This window comes from Xiphophorus hellerii, chromosome 19 (genome assembly GCF_003331165.1).
Source record: "Xiphophorus hellerii strain 12219 chromosome 19, Xiphophorus_hellerii-4.1, whole genome shotgun sequence".
Lineage (NCBI taxonomy): Eukaryota > Metazoa > Chordata > Actinopteri > Cyprinodontiformes > Poeciliidae > Xiphophorus > Xiphophorus hellerii.
Window position 1 is genome coordinate 6,334,124 of NC_045690.1, and position 15,791 is coordinate 6,349,914.

At 37.2% G+C, this 15,791-nt stretch overlaps 2 protein-coding genes across 2 annotated transcripts in view; one reads left to right on the forward strand and one right to left on the reverse strand.

The window, feature by feature from the left end:
• The window catches only part of lrrc9 (leucine rich repeat containing 9), a 32,970-nt gene extending 27,175 nt beyond the window's left edge, over positions 1-5,795 (reverse strand). The window contains 8 exon segments of the mRNA XM_032546370.1: positions 2,107-2,177; positions 2,272-2,335; positions 2,427-2,471; positions 2,473-2,568; positions 3,945-4,115; positions 4,117-4,164; positions 5,418-5,481; positions 5,660-5,795. Coding sequence (XP_032402261.1) covers positions 2,107-2,177; positions 2,272-2,335; positions 2,427-2,471; positions 2,473-2,568; positions 3,945-4,115; positions 4,117-4,164; positions 5,418-5,477 — 555 coding nt within the window. The 5' untranslated portion in view covers positions 5,478-5,481; positions 5,660-5,795.
• A 1,596-nt stretch (positions 5,796-7,391) lies between these two features.
• The window catches only part of rtn1a (reticulon 1a), a 28,808-nt gene continuing 20,408 nt past the window's right edge, over positions 7,392-15,791 (forward strand). The window contains exon 1 of the mRNA XM_032546923.1: positions 7,392-7,893. Within this exon, the coding sequence (XP_032402814.1) occupies positions 7,680-7,893 (214 nt within the window). The 5' untranslated portion in view covers positions 7,392-7,679. The remainder of the gene's footprint in view (positions 7,894-15,791) is intronic.

The following is a 15,791-nucleotide window of genomic DNA, read 5'->3' on the forward strand; positions in this document are numbered from 1 at the left end:
AATTCTAAGCTTGTGGTTTGTTTATTGTTGTCATAGCAACTACATGCCAAGATGGCTGGCTGGTATTTAACAAATGTAATTTTAAATACTGTACAAGCATGCTTTTAAAATCAATGTGGGAACCAGTATGTAGCCTCTGTTTTGCTGGATGCACACTGGAAACTCAAGTCTAAATATCAGAGAGATGCTGTTAGATGCAAAAAGACATTCTTGGAGTCTGCAGTGAAAAAAAGATGCCACACTGAGCTGAAAAAAGGTTTGCTTTGACCCGCAGTTATTCAACTTGTCTCTGCACAGTCAGAGACAATAATTACATTCCTGCAAGCGAAGCTGGAGCAGGAGAAAAGGTGAGTATCGAGAAAAGAGCTGCGGCGTGAAGCCGATCGAATCAGGATCAACAAAAATTTGCGTTCTGTCGAAATGACCTTGTTATGTTAGAAACGACTGTGTGCTTTAAAAGACAACGGTCTATGCAGCTGAATGCAGGTAAAAATGTCAAGAACATGTAAACCTTTAGGAGATTTTAGCTATTTAAATAAAAGTTCTTTATTTGTGAATCTGTGATTAAAAACCTCACTATTCTGCTCAGCACAATCGGTGCAAAATACCTGAAATATCTGAAAATCTCATCTAACAAAGACCGAAATAGCTCAGTAGAAAAGTCTTATTCTGGTTTCTAATAAAACAGAGACATGTAATATATACATATATGGCTATATAAAAAGAACAACCTTTTATTCTTCTGTTTTAGAGGTTATTTCACTTCATAACATCTGAAAAAGTAGAGAGTGGCACACCTGCTGGTGGGCACAAATTTAAGTCCAGAATGAAAAAGGAAAAAAAATCTCTCTCTCAAAGTGAGCCTAGAAAATATCCCCCACACCACTACACCACCACCAGCCTGAACCGTTGATACACGGCAGGATGGATCCATGCTTTCATGTTGTTCATGTGTTGATGCCAAATTCTGATCCTGCCATCCGAAGGTCGCAGCAGAAATCGAGACTCGTCAGACCAGACAATGTTTTACCAATCTTCTATTGACCAATTATTGAGCCTGTGCAACTTGTAGCCTCAGTTTCCTGTACTTAGCTGACGGGAGTGGCACCCGGCGTGGTCTTCTGCTGCTGTAGCCCATCCACCTCAAGGTTCGACGTGTTGTGTGTTCAGAGATGCTCTTCTGCTTAACTCGGTTGTAACGAGTGATTATTTGAGTTATTGTTGCCATTCTATCAGCTCGAACCAGTCCAGCCAGTCTCCTCTGACCTCTGGCATCAACAAGGCATTTGCCCCAAAGAACCTGCCGCTCACTGGATATTTTCTCTTTTTCAGCCCATTCTCTGTAAACCCTAGAGATGGTTGTGCATGAAAATCCCAGTAGATCAGCAGTTTCTGAAATACTCAGACCAGCCAGTCTGAACATGGCATGGTTGTTGGTGCCAGTCACTTAAATCACCTTTCGTCCCCGTTCTGACGCTTCATTTGAACTGCAGCAGATGTCTTGGCCATGTCTACATGCCTAAATGCATTGAGCTGCTGCCATGTGATTGGCTGATTCCATATTTGCGTTAATAAGCAGGTGGACAGGTGGACCTAATAAAGTGACTGATGAAAGATAGCCACACGTTTGCGTGGCTACCTTTGTGTGGACTTTCATTGACTTCCATTGACATTCATTTCTACACCCTAACCAAAACTCAACTCACACCTTAGTCCTAAATGCAACCCGTGACCCAGAAACAGAGTATCCCCTTATGGGGACCAGGCTTCGGTCCCCACTAGGAGCAGTGGGTCCCCACAACGTAGTATGGGTCAGGAAAATGGTCCCCACAAGGTATTAGAAACAAACGCATACACACACACACACACATATATATACAAAGCCTTGCATCTTTACAAATTACTGGGATGCTGAAATTATAAACCACACTCCTCTGCTCTTCCTGCTGAAGAAATTATCTGAAAAATCGAAACTGACCGAGACTCCCAACAAATATTTCGAGATGCCCTTTTGTGAAACCAAGGATTTTAATAAGATTTGAAAAAAACAAGTAAGCATACTTTTAGGAGAAAGAATCTGAAGGATGTTTTGGTTTTCAGTCTCACCTTAAAGGAGCTGATCTTGTTCCCGGACAGATTGAGAATCTCAAGGTTGACATTGGGATCAAGGTCATGGCCTAAAAGAGAGAGAAATGAAACAAACATTCAATTATTTTATTTCTCTAAAAGCTCCATCAAACGTTATAAAGAGAGAGGATTCAGCAATCCCACCGATCTTTTCAATGGAGTTATCAGAAAGGTTTAGTTCCTTCAGATTCTTCATCGTCTTCAGGCCCTTTGGGGATAAATTACAAAGCAGCCAAACAAAACGGTAAATAAAATAAATAAAATTCAGGCAGACAGTAAACACAATTCATCGTTCCAACCTGAATCTTTGTGATGCAGTTATTATTGAGCCACAGATTCGTCACTGTTGACTTGCAGTTCTAAATTCTTTATTTCTTGGATCTGATTATCATACAGGTAGAGTCTTTCCAGCTGGTTACATTTCTGCAGGCCGGATATCTCCTGCAGTAAAGGACAAGTTATTATCACTCCATGCTGGTAAAATCTTCTGATCTAAACGTTTCACCAAATAGAAACACTTCTTTACAGGAACACAGACAATTATAATTATGATTATTGGGTTTTGGTCAATTGGTGCTTCAATCATCTCGTCTTTAATTTATATTCATTTGGTTTTGCCCTGTTCTATTCATCCTAATTCGATTAATTGTGATTAATCAATTTTTTAAATAATTGTCAACTAATTTAATAATCAATTAATTGCTAAAAATGTCCATTTGCTGAAAAAACAACATGCTCAGAGCAGTAATTTGGTCAAAACTGCAAAACTAACTGGACACGTATTAAGTGATATCGCTGAAATCTGCAGGATTTTCGTACAACAATTAGTCTTCTGAGTTCAAATTAGAATGATTCGCTATGATGATTTTTAGCTTGGGGAAATATTTTCCTGCTTCTTGGGAGCTGTGGTCCAATTACTGTCAATCAAATCGGACTCTGACATGTACCAGATTTGGTTGTTCCTCAGGATTTGACACAAGATTACAATATGAGAAAGAATACAATAACAAAAACTATAAAAAAACTTTTTTGGACAAATTATGTCAAAAATATGCCCCAAAAATAAAATCAACCAATTGGTTGCGAGGCAACGCATGATAGAGGTAAGTATCAAAACCACAGAAATACATATTATCACAATATACATAAATTAATTCTACAACAGATTGTTAGAGCAATACTAATAAAGATAAAATAATAAAATTACAAGAATAAAATCATAACAGCAGGAGTCAAAATAATATGAGAATAAAGTTGTAACAATATTACAATAAAGTCACTGTATTACAAGAATAAAGCTGAAATAATACAAGAAAAAAGTCAACATTTTGAGAATAAAGGAGAACAATCGTACGAAAATAAAGACGAAATAATAGGAGAATAAATCCCAATATTTCAAGTTTATAGTTTGTAATACGACTTTATTCTCAAATTAATTTGACTTAGTCTCATAATTTTATGACTTTATTCTTGTAATTTTATTTTTCATTAATAGTAAACTTAATATGCCATCTTAATATGGCGTATTAATTATGAAATGAAGTCTAATAATCAAAAATGATGAGACTTCATTTTGGTTTAGCTGCAGTTTTTATATCTGTCCACCAGACGGCGCCACTTCCTTCAATCGAAACATGCAGCAAAATGTCACACTGCTTCTTGTTACAAAAATACAAGTGTGTTTTGTTATTGATGTTGGATAATGGTGGTTTGTGTGTGCGTGTGTGTGGGTGTGTGTGTGGGTGTGTGTGCGTGCATTGGGGTGTGTGTGTGGGTGTGGGTGTGTGTGTGTGTGTGTGTGTGTGTGTACAGCTTACAGTGAGACGGCACTGAACGATCCAGAGCTCCTGGAGCACCGGACACAACTCCAGTCCTTCTATCTGTTTTATGCACTGGCCCACGATGGTGAGCTGGGAGAGATTCGGAAAGCTGGAAAGCCCGATGATCCGGGGTAAACCAGAGAAGAAGATCTCCAGGGACCTGATGCTGATTCCCTTCAGTCACTATTTTTTCAAAGGACAGCCCATTCATCAAGCACTGCCCAGAGAAAACAAACAGATTTACCTCAGCTTTCTTCTTTCAGAGTGGAACGGCTATACAAAAACATACAACTGCAATGTAGAGCTGAAACGATTAATCAGATTAATCGATTGCTGAAAAACATTGTCAACTAATTAAGTAATCGATTAATCGTTAACTGGACGAAACAATTTTTAAAACAGTCCCAGCTGTAATTAAGCCAAAACTGTACAAAATAATATACATTTTCCAAAAAAAACAAAAACACCCTTAGTGTAAATATGTTCTACCTATGGCTATCCAATTATTAATAAGATAATAAGTTAAAGTTGTAGATGCATCCTTCGCTACAAATAATCAAAGCGTTCCCCAAAGGAATGCTATGTTGTTGCAGTTTAGGCAATAAAATGTTCATTTTCTCATTCAAAAACGGAATTGAAATTTTGGGATTATTTTTAGAAATTTTCAACAAATTTCTGAGTCTCAAAAGTTTAAAATTTGCTAGAAAAAAGCAAATGAAATTTAAGATTGATCTCAGAAATTTTTACATCCAAAGTTGGAATTTTCTGAGTCTGAAAAGTAAATAAAAATCCTAGAAAACAGCTTAAATTTTGAGATTAAATTAAGATATTTTTTTTTAGAAAAAAACTTGAAAATTTTAGAAATTTTCAGGTATTTTGGGGGGAAAACATGGAAATTTCTCAGTTTCAAAAGTCAAAAACATAATTTAACTCAGAAAGTTTCTGCAAAAATCCCTCGAAATTTCTGGATATGAAAAATTTAAAAAAATCCCAGAAAGTTTTAGATTAATTTCAGAAATTTTAAAGAAAAAAATTGGAAATTCATCAGTTTCAAAAGCTAAAAGTTATGCTAGGAAAAAAACAATTAATCTAAGAAATCTTAAAGAAAAAAAGAAGAAAATTTCTGCACATGAAAAGTGGGAAATTAGCTAGAAAAAATTTAGAAATGTTTAATTTCAGAAATCCTCTAGAAAAAAGTGAAAATTTCTTAGTTTGAAAAGTCGAAAATTTGCTAGAAAAAAAAAAAATCTAATTTGAGATAAATTTCCCAAATTTTAAAAAAAAATTATTTTTTAAAACAATTTCAGGGTTTCAAAAGTAAAAAAAAATTTCTGAGTTTCAAAGCTTGCTGTCATGTGGATTAAAGAAAATACAGAATTCCAACCTGCGGACCATTTCTTGTTTTGTAAAGTTGATTTTTGTTGCGTAATCATTCAGTTCCTGCTCAGTTTGATCCGTTTTCTTACTCACCAGTTTTCTAAGCACCGCCTCCTCCTCAGAGCATTGCTTCTGTTTATTCTTGAGCGACATAACTCTACAAAAGCACAGAACACATCTTATAATGAAGTAACAAAAGACACAACAGAGGAAAAGAAAAGACGAACTAGCAAGTTTAACTCCACAGGCTAAACCTCCAACGAACACTAATTTTCTCAGCCTTAATTTATGCGCCTCATTTAAGCGAGAGAGGCGCTGGTATAAATAATACACACATGTCCGTCTTTATGGAATAAAATCCGCCCTGTTGTCCATTGAGGGGACACTTCGCAGCTCGTATCCAGGCACAGCGCGTCTGGTTGCTAAGGGAGACGGCTGAACCTCCTCTGAGCCGCCAGGTGAGGGCGCCACACTGCAAGCTATTTCTCCTGTAAAAATCGAACATTGAATTATGGCAAGCCATTAGAGTATTTAATCAAATCAAACTTTAAAATAGTCGCGTTAGAATTCTTCTTTGTTAAAATTTAACTCGTGCAACTTAAAATGTGTATTTCAGATTTACTACAGCTGATATTTTACAAGAAATGTTAAGTTCATGGTATTTCAAAATTCATGAAATAGTAGTTGTATTAACACTGAGCCAACCATTCAGATTTAAACAAAAGAGAACACTAAAATACAAAACATTATAAATCATTATTCACACACAATAAAATGTCATTTGGGATGTGAAACCGTGAGACTAAATAAAATACTTCAACTATAAAACTAACTAGTATAGATAAAACATTAAAATTCTTTTAGGGTCTGGTGATAATTAAAATAGTAAAGAAAACATATAGAAATTAAACTAATATTATTTAATTGGATACAATTAAAACTGCAGGAGGACAAAAAACCGTTGTTTTTTTTTCTCTTTTGCCCTTTCACAATTTAGGTATTCCTCAATTTAAAATGCATATTTAGATAACCAAAATATTTTTCTCCCTATAAGATTATAATAGGAAAATTATCAACAAGTAATTTTCTTCCATTTCAGAGTGAACTTTATAATATCTTAGCTTGACTCTTTACAAGGATAAACTCACATTTCAAATTCCCACAACGTAGTTATTGATTATTGTGTTAAAAAGCATCCTAAAATGGGAGTTTAGTCCTTTACTGGATCTGATTGTTTGAACTTGCAAAACATTTGGACTAAAACTGAAAGTTACTTTGAGTCAAACGATGTGAATTGTGTTGCAATAGCCATGTAGAAAAGCTAATACTCCTTCAGAGCCATCCAAGAAATTACTCAACTGAGAGTAAAAATGTATTTGATTGATCAAATTATCAATCATTTAATATATATATTTTTAAAAATACATAATCAAACGGACCAAAATATAAAGTAAAGTGGAAATTTTGGTATTTTATGGAACAAAATGACAATAATTCATAACTAAAAGTAACAAAATCAGGTAAAAGAAAACATTTTTTTCCAAATAAGTTTCTTTCAATAAAAAATGTATATAACTTTAACAAAAACTGCAGGTGTGTGTTTGTGTTTGGTGAATCTTTGATTAAAATGTGTTTGTTTTTCATTCAGCAGGTAGAAAATCCAGAAATTTTACTCAAGTAAGAGTAGAAATACTTCATCATAAAATCACTGAAGTAAAGTAAAATACTTCTAAAAGTACATTTTTTAAAAATTACTCAAGTAAATGTAATTGAGTAAATGTAAATAGTTACTACTCAACTTTGTACTCATTATGTGATAAATCAACTTGACATACAGATGTTTAAAAATGCCAAGCACAGTGCTCTCCCGTCTTTCAATGTATTTTGGTTATTAACTAATTATTATTTATCAAAGTCAAATTCCAACTGGCTTTCATATTTCCGGGAGGTGATTAAGTGCAGGTTATTTCTGCAGCCGACTGTGTTTGCTGACAGTCTGTTTATTATGAAGGCGTGAGTCGCTTTCGTGTGTTTATCCCACATGGAGCCAAAGCCTGAGTCTCCGGCATGACGTCAGCGTCGGATCAGTGAACTAAAACAATCAACCTCACTCCCCTGCTCCTGTTCCCAAACCGACCGCAGAGGCTCCGCTACAGAGACCCGGACTCAGCGGACCCGGGTCCAGCAGCTGCGTTGTTGTCATCGAGCCCCGCTCCTCTCCTCTCCCCTCCATCCATCCATCCATCCCCCCTTCCTCCTCCGCAGCTCGGATTGTCGGCGCGACCATCCGGCACCGATACATCCAGCACCGACAGGAGCGGGAACGGCACCGTCTGTCCGACCAGAGGAACCAGCATGTCAGCTGCTCAGCCCGGCGAGGAGCTCGGCTCGGACGGGAGGTGGTTCGGGGACGACAGTGAGCCGAACGGCCTGTTCGGAAACACGGCGGCCAGGTTCGGGGAGCCGAGAGGCGGCGTCGACGCGACGGCCGACCTGGATCACCAACAATTTCATCCTTTCCAGGAGGACGGGAAAAGGCCTTCCGTTGCTATGGAAACTGCATCTACAGGTAAAACTTGTTGTTATGGTATTGGGTATAAATATTCAGGCATGTATAAATAGCGGGGGTTTGATTTTGGGTGCCAAAAATAAAAACAAAATGCGTCGCTCTTCCGGTGTAAACAGACAGGAGCCAGTTTGTCAGATCACCAACAGGCGGCCTTTAATTTTACTCTGAAGGTTAAAAGGGACCTTAAACTTTAAACCTTAAAACAAACTAACTAAATTAAAACACTGTTAAAACGTCGATCAGCAAGAAAACAGAAAACAATGGCATCTCAACCAAATCCAGACAAACCCGTCCCAATTATTGGTCCAATATAAACAAAACATTAACATATCTCCAATAATAATATTGATATGCAGTCTCAAACTGTGTAAGACTTTAATTAGTCTGAGTTTATATCGTAATGTAAGCCAAGTTCTGTTTACTGCAGATTTGTGTTTTTGTTTGGGAGACTGAACTCAGTTTGAAGTCTCTCATCCTCTGCTCTGCTCGGGTTGCTATTTTTAATCCTCCGGTAGCTTTTTATTCGCTTGGTGAGCAGAAGTAGAGCCCTGAACATTTTATTCACGAATCCACTGAAAAATTTATGATTATGCTTTTTAAAAAGAAGAGGTTGGGGGTTTGGTGGGCGTCATCTTGTCCCCTCTCAGGCCCTTTCTGTTGCTGGTCAAAAACCAATGAATTTTATTTTTAAAGGGGTAGTATTTATTTACTATGTATTTAACATTTTACTATGTTACATTCTGTTATAATTTTTAAAATATATATATATAAAGCATATAGTAAAAGAAAATTGAATTGAAATTGGGTCTCTATCTCTTAAAAAAAACTCTTTCTGACATTCCCGCCTTCATACTGACAGTCCTTCATCACGCAGCTTACGCTATAAGTTATCAATCATTTCATGATCGTACCGATTGACTCACAATTAATTAATAAGCGTCTATTTGCTTAAAAACTTGAATTTTCTCTTGTATCAAGAGCTTTAAGCGCCTTTCCGTACGGCTAAATTTGTCAGAATATGTTGACGATCGACCCTTGGATGAAATAGCGCGATTATACAGAAAATTACGAAGCTTGCCAAGTGTTTATATTTCAAAACAGAACAGCATACAGTGCATTTTCCACCCCACAACCACAACGGACGCGACCGTTTCTCTTTCCCGTTCTGGCCGCCATCTTTGTTTCTACATCAACGGCTCCGTTTCAGAATGACCAGCGTCGCCCTCTGATGGATGGCGGCCAAACTACAACAATAAAATATAAATAAAATACAGTAACTCTAATCGATTAGAAAATATAGTTTTGTTTTTAAATATATGTTTTTGATCCAATATACCATTAATCAAACAATTACAAGTCAATTAATTGTCTCCATCCCTAGAATTAATAGGAGTTCTTATGATGAGCTCAGCCATAATTTGTCAGGGAAATTAAACTTTAAATACTGTATTTTTTATTTGTATTTTTGTTTAAAGAAAATTTAAAAAACTGAATCCACAGTGAAGTATCTACTAAGCTTTAGTCTTCTGAAAAGTCAACAGAGTGGGTGCTCTGCTCTCCCAGACAGGCTGTGTAGGTGAGCGCAGACAAACACGGTTTATTTTGGTTCCTAAAAGGAAAAGAATAGTCTGAGGTTGTTGTTTCTTTTCTCTGAACGGTCAGAGGGGAATAATCTGCTCCGTGTCTTTGTTCTCAGTGAGACAGTTGCATCAGATCCTGCAGGGCGAAGGGGACATGTTCCTCCTAACCAGCTGTAGTTTCCTCTGATCTTTAGAAACACCACATAGTTCCAACAGTCCTCCCCACACAGAGCATCATTAAAGTATTATTTCAAAGCCTGGGTATTTTATTTATTTATTTTGACGCTAGAAAAGACACTCAGGCCTTATCTGTCTGATGCTGCATCTCTGGATAATCGATCAATGCCTGTCCTAAATCCTCTTCGCAGCAGTGATCTACCTTAGATAGTGCTGACTTCATGTGCACTAAATCGTGTCAGGGCTGAATCTTTTCCTCAGATTGTTACAGTGCAGCATACTACTGTAAAAAAAAAACTTACAAGAGTAGACACAAACTTAAAAATGTGTATGCTCATCTCTCAGATTTTTCATATTTCCATTAGACACTTGAATTTCACGGTGATGGTGATTTTTCAAGATGGCTGCCATTTTTGAGCCTTTAAAAACAATAATTACCATAAAATGTTACCCACTTTCATGACTTTGACTAACTTTATGTCACATTATCTGTTTTTGACTTTGGCCATCATATTTGTACAACCTTAAAGTAACAATATGAAGCAAAATCATAAACTAAAGACTTTGCTGTTTGCAAATCTCACACTAATTGTCATCTGGAAGGAGATGAAGATGTGACAGAATGAGATCTCCTAATGGTTAGCGTTATCCTTTTGTTTAGCATTAGCTTCTGCTAATTGTTTTTGTTTAGCAGTTTAGCATTAGCTTCTGCTAATTGTTTTTGTTTAGCAGTTTAGCATTAGCTTCTGCTAATTGTTTTTAGCAGTTTAGCATTAGCTTCTGCTAATTGTTTTTGTTTAGTAGTTTAGCATTAGCTTCTGCTAATTGTTTTTGTTTAGCAGTTTAGCATTAGCTTCTGCTAATTGTTTTTGTTTAGCAGTTTAGCATTAGCTTCTGCTAATTGTTTTTGTTTAGTAGTTTAGCATCAGCTTCTGGTAATTTTTTTGTGTATAGAGCAATTTGGTGTTAGCTTCTGCTAATATTTATACGTGTTTAGTGGTTTAGCTACTGTGTTAAAGTTTTGTCACGTCCAGGAAGTGACTGGTCCTGGGTTTAAACTGCTGCTTCTCTAATTGGAGATTTAACATTCAGTTTGTCACTGAAGAAAAGGTAAATATGAAACATAGACTTGTTTGCTTTATGTATGTAGACAATTAATAAAGATTTTATTGTGTTCAAATATTCCAAAAGATTTTTTTTCATCCTAAAATCTAATCAATTCTGAAATAAATTTTACTTTACCAGTGAGCTTTACAACAGAAAAAATATGCTATGAAGTACATTTATTTTGAAAATTAGAGTATTGACACTTTAATTGGAAACTGAATGTTTACATTGAAACTAATCACATATATAAATCAATTTAAATGTTAGACAATAAACAACAACAAAGAGTTACAGTAAATAAAAACAAGACAACCCAAACAGAGCACACAAATTTTATTTTGGTCAAAACAAAACTTCTTTAACAGTTGTGTTAAAAAATTTTGTCAGCCTATTACTCTTTCTTCCTATTCTTCTCATTACTTAAATATTAATAAGCATCACATTTCAACTCTGTATTGTTTAAATAACCCCGAAATAAAATAAACTCCTTCAAGGTTTCCAACATGCACTGAAATAATCTAAGCCCAGCATTAAATCCCTATATAAAGTTCTACCACTCTATTAAATTGAATACTTGCTCATGATTTATTCATGCTTGATTTCAAAAGCTTACCGAGTTCCAGCTTGGCGGAAAAGGATAATTCACTTTCAGGAGGATTATTTGACACATATTGACTTACATCTGTTTGAAACCATCTTTAGAGTTGTAAACGTTGCATTTGCACAATTACAGGACCGTCTGTGATAATTCCAGCAAAGTAATGCAATAATAATTCTGCATGAGTGAAAGGTTAATAAAAGTGCAAAATGTCACGTTGTTGAGCGTCTGTAATGTATGCTGAGCTAATGTGCGACACTCTGCTCGGACAAACACCATCAGTCACGAGAAATCTCCTGTAATCCAGCGCCTGATCGGTGGATTAAGCCGCGTCTTTGCATCGTCTTTGACAAGGACAGAGCGGCAGCCTGCATGTCTGTATGTCCTGAGTCCGTTTTCATTCTTTGAGACGGAGGAAGCACTTAGAGAACTCTGCATAAAGCAGCGCGTCTGTTGAGAGCCGCTCCTCTCTCCCTCAGGGGAAACTGGGTTGCGGGATCTTTTCAGACACAGACGTAAAGTAACAGCTTAGGCTCCGTTCACGCTGCAGCCTCAAGTGACTCAAAATCCGATTTTTTCTTTTCGCTTTAACGTGACTTGTATCTGACTTTTTCACGACAGTCCGAACAACACAGCTCGGATTTTTCTTTACCCCTCAATGCGACCCAGACCACCTGGATATCCGATCGTTTCATTATGTGACCTGAATCCTAACGGTCAGGTCCTGAACGTCATTGACGCTCGACAAACGTCACTATTCTGCGTCCTGATACGCGCAAGCGGGGAAAAAACAAAACAAAACAACAATCATGTCGGACGGTAATGAGGATTAAGTTGTTAATATGCTGGCTCTGTTCAGACAACAACTTCAAAATCATAAGATATGCTACACCGTTAGCATCCATGTTTACTTTCGCAAACACCGAGCACGCCCTCTACTGCGCATGCGGGGACACTTTCATGCCCTTTGCAGTTCAAGTCGTATATATTTGGAAGTGTGAACGACCACGCCAAAAAAGTCCGATTTGACCAAAAAAAAAATCAGAATTGAGAATGTGAACGTAGCCTAAGTGACACTGCAACTGACGATTATTTTGGTAATCAATTATTCTGATCATTAATCAATTAATCAGATTTAAAAAAAATTGGCACATTCTGCAGCTATACTTAATAACAATATTACTCAAGTAAGGTAAAAAGTACATTGCAGTAAAACCTTTTTTTTTTTTTCAATAATGCAAATGAAACTAGTTACTACCCATCACTGTACACGACCTTAGCTACACTTCCAGTGACTGTAAAATTGCGCAATGAAAATTCGCTTATAAATTTTGGGGAAAAATAAAAAGTAAATCCCTGTTTTTTAAGAAAAACTTTTTACACTGTGATGATTTGTGGTTTTTCGGCTGTATCAAAATTAGTGTATTTCGCAAAACTGCAATGGAAATACTTTTTTCTCATGACGGGTCATGAGATCAACAACAGGATGTTACTACCTCAGGAAACGATGAAGAAGACAACAGGAAGTGGCATGAGGATGATTTTTTAAAACTTATCACATTAATAAAGTTATTCATATGATTTTAACTGTATTTCTTATGTATTGGAAATACCGCAATCGAGATTCTTTTTTTTAAATATATGTATTAGCTGAAATAACCCAAGTTTTTTTGCACATTTGCAGTGAAGTTTAAAATGCTCTGTGGCGCCGTATCATCCAGATGAGTACATTTAAAAATATATATATATATCTGATCTCATGCATTTATCCTACATAACCTCCTTAAAAGCCATTATCTGAAACTTGATGCCATGTTTACGTCCAACTCTTCAGAGCTCTGAGGTCTCTGTAATCCCTGAGCAGACTACTGCCAAACTCCTCCTGGGATTACAGAACAGCTACTATCAGCAGCAGAAATATCAGACCGATTCTGTGCAAGAGTAAACTCCACCAGCCTCCATCTATCCTACCTAATCTCTGCTGAAATGTAGGTTTAAAGTCGCATTTAATATGCGGTTCTGACCCAGAAAACACATCTGCAGACAATCTAGATCCTCCCCCTATTCTCTTTGTTCATTCATAAAGCCTCTCCAAGCAAGAAAAACACAATCAATACAGAATAAAGCACATAAATTCAGCTTTAGATTAGCTTTGATGTATTTATTTTTCTCTGTCTGATTCATCTTTCACAAAAGCTGGTGGAGAAAAACGTTTGTCCTGCATGGCTTTCAGTGGTAATGGTGAATACGGCATCGTAATTGCGTGTCCCTGTTTTGTTGAATCGATGCAGCAGAGCACCTGAATCTCTCAGCTGCGTTATCGACCTCTGCTTGAAGTTTTGTTCCTGCGTAAAAAGTCGCCCTTTTGTGCTCCTCGCATCTTCAGGCTGTAAAGTGGAGCAATCAATGCATTAATAACGAGTACAGAACAGAGAAGAGTTTAAGTGGTTTTATTGGGTCTTTCTTAAACTAAAATTAAAGTAACATCAGAAATTGATGTTTAACTGAAAAAAAAAATAATTTAGAGACTTCAGGATGTTTCTGCTGATTCTTATGCATTCATCTTCTGGAGAAAACCCCAATTTCTCCTGATTTTTCTGAAATTTTCTCTCACCTTTTCTGCGTCAGGTCCCATGTGTTCATCAACTCTGGTATTCAAGAACCAAATCAAAAGTTTTTAAGGTTTATTTTTCATACAAAAACTAGAGTTTGGCATCAGCAAAACTTTCTGGGACTTGAGTGAAGTCGGCCTTTCCCTTCTTCGAATTAGACGAAGTTGGTCTCAAATGTTAGTGCAAACAAAAAAATTGTTAGTGCCACTATTATGCCACTACCGATGAATTAATTGTTAGAATAATCAAACAATGAATCAATGACTAAAATAATCATTCATTGCATCCCTAACTTAAAACAACAGTATAAATACTTTACAGTAGCTCTGCTTCCTGTTGCACCGTCCATTCAGAATGTAGAAATATTTGCTTTTTCAACACACATTCAACTCTTTTGGAAGAACACCAGAAACATTACGATTTACCATCAAAAGGCACAGATGGCTGTGAAAGAAGAGCCCAGCGAGTGTCTGGATGGATTGTTTTCCACAAGGTCAAACTGTGAAAGAAGACTCCTGAAAGATAACACCACAGCTGATGGGGCCCCGGACGGAGTAACGTGTTCGCTACCGAGACGCAGAGTCACATATGCTTCTGGGAAAACATGGCCGAACACTTTACTGGTCTCTGATGTAAGCATAAGGGAAGAAAACGGCTCAAATCTCTTTTTGAATCTGCTCATTTCTAACAGTTTGTACTTCAGGCTCTTCATTAAGGCTGAAACGATTAATCGCGATTAATCAGTTATTGAAATAATCAGTCAACTAGTATGTTACAACAATAGTCATATTTCGAGAATTAAGTCAAGATATAACAATAAAGTCGTAACATTATCAGAATAAAGTCGAGATAGTGAGAATAAAGTCATAATATGTTTGAGAAGTCAGAATATTACAAGAATAGCATTTTACTATTTTAGTAATCCTACGACTTGATTCTCATCATTTCAACTTTAGTATCTTAATTTTATTTTCTCAGTGTCGCTTAGTTCTGAATTGTAACAAAAATCTTTAAAAATCTATAGAATGTGCCAACTTTTAAATCCGATTAATTGGTTAATCATGAGGATAATCGATTAGTTAGCTATCAGCTAGCTGCAGCCCAATTCTTCCTGGTAAGTCCTTCCTGTTTTGGAGCTCCAGCCCTTCACGCATCGTCTGGGCTGCCTTGTTTTTAGTCAGTTGGCTGATAATTGGGAGCCTCGGCTTTGGCCTTGCACAGCCTGTCGCTCTGCATTAGCCTCAGAGCTGCACTGCATGCAGAGGACAACAAAAGGACTTCCCCTCCACCAGGACATATTTATCTAGCCGCCCCGTCCCTTCAGCGGCCGCAGCATCACAACACAATTCCCCCGTTGTCAAGCCCGATTCCATCCGACTGCACTGAAGCGTTCATCTCAGCCTTTTGGGAACCTAAATGCCCCCGATATGCAACAAGTTTGTCCAACTGAAGCGTTCATTAGTGACATATCTGCAGGCTTTAAGCTGCTGTAGCGACTTTATGCAACTGCTGGGATGTTTATCGCGCTGCAGTGTGCAAAGGTTTGATGAGAAGTGGGTGGAGGGGTGTTTCGCCTGTGGTCAATCGGATTACGAGCCGCTCCCAGAGGTCACCCGTCTTTGAGCGTGTAGCGGCTCTGAGTGCTTCCTGCTGCACGGCACTTAAACATGCAGACAATCAATGATGATGATGATGCTTCTGCCGGGGCGGTGACTGATGAGAATAAGAGGATCAGAGGTGCGCACGGACATTTTGGGGGGAAAGAGCTCAAGTGGGGGCAAAAATGGGCACCTTGTGACGTAGTAGTGTAAAATTTATAGCAGC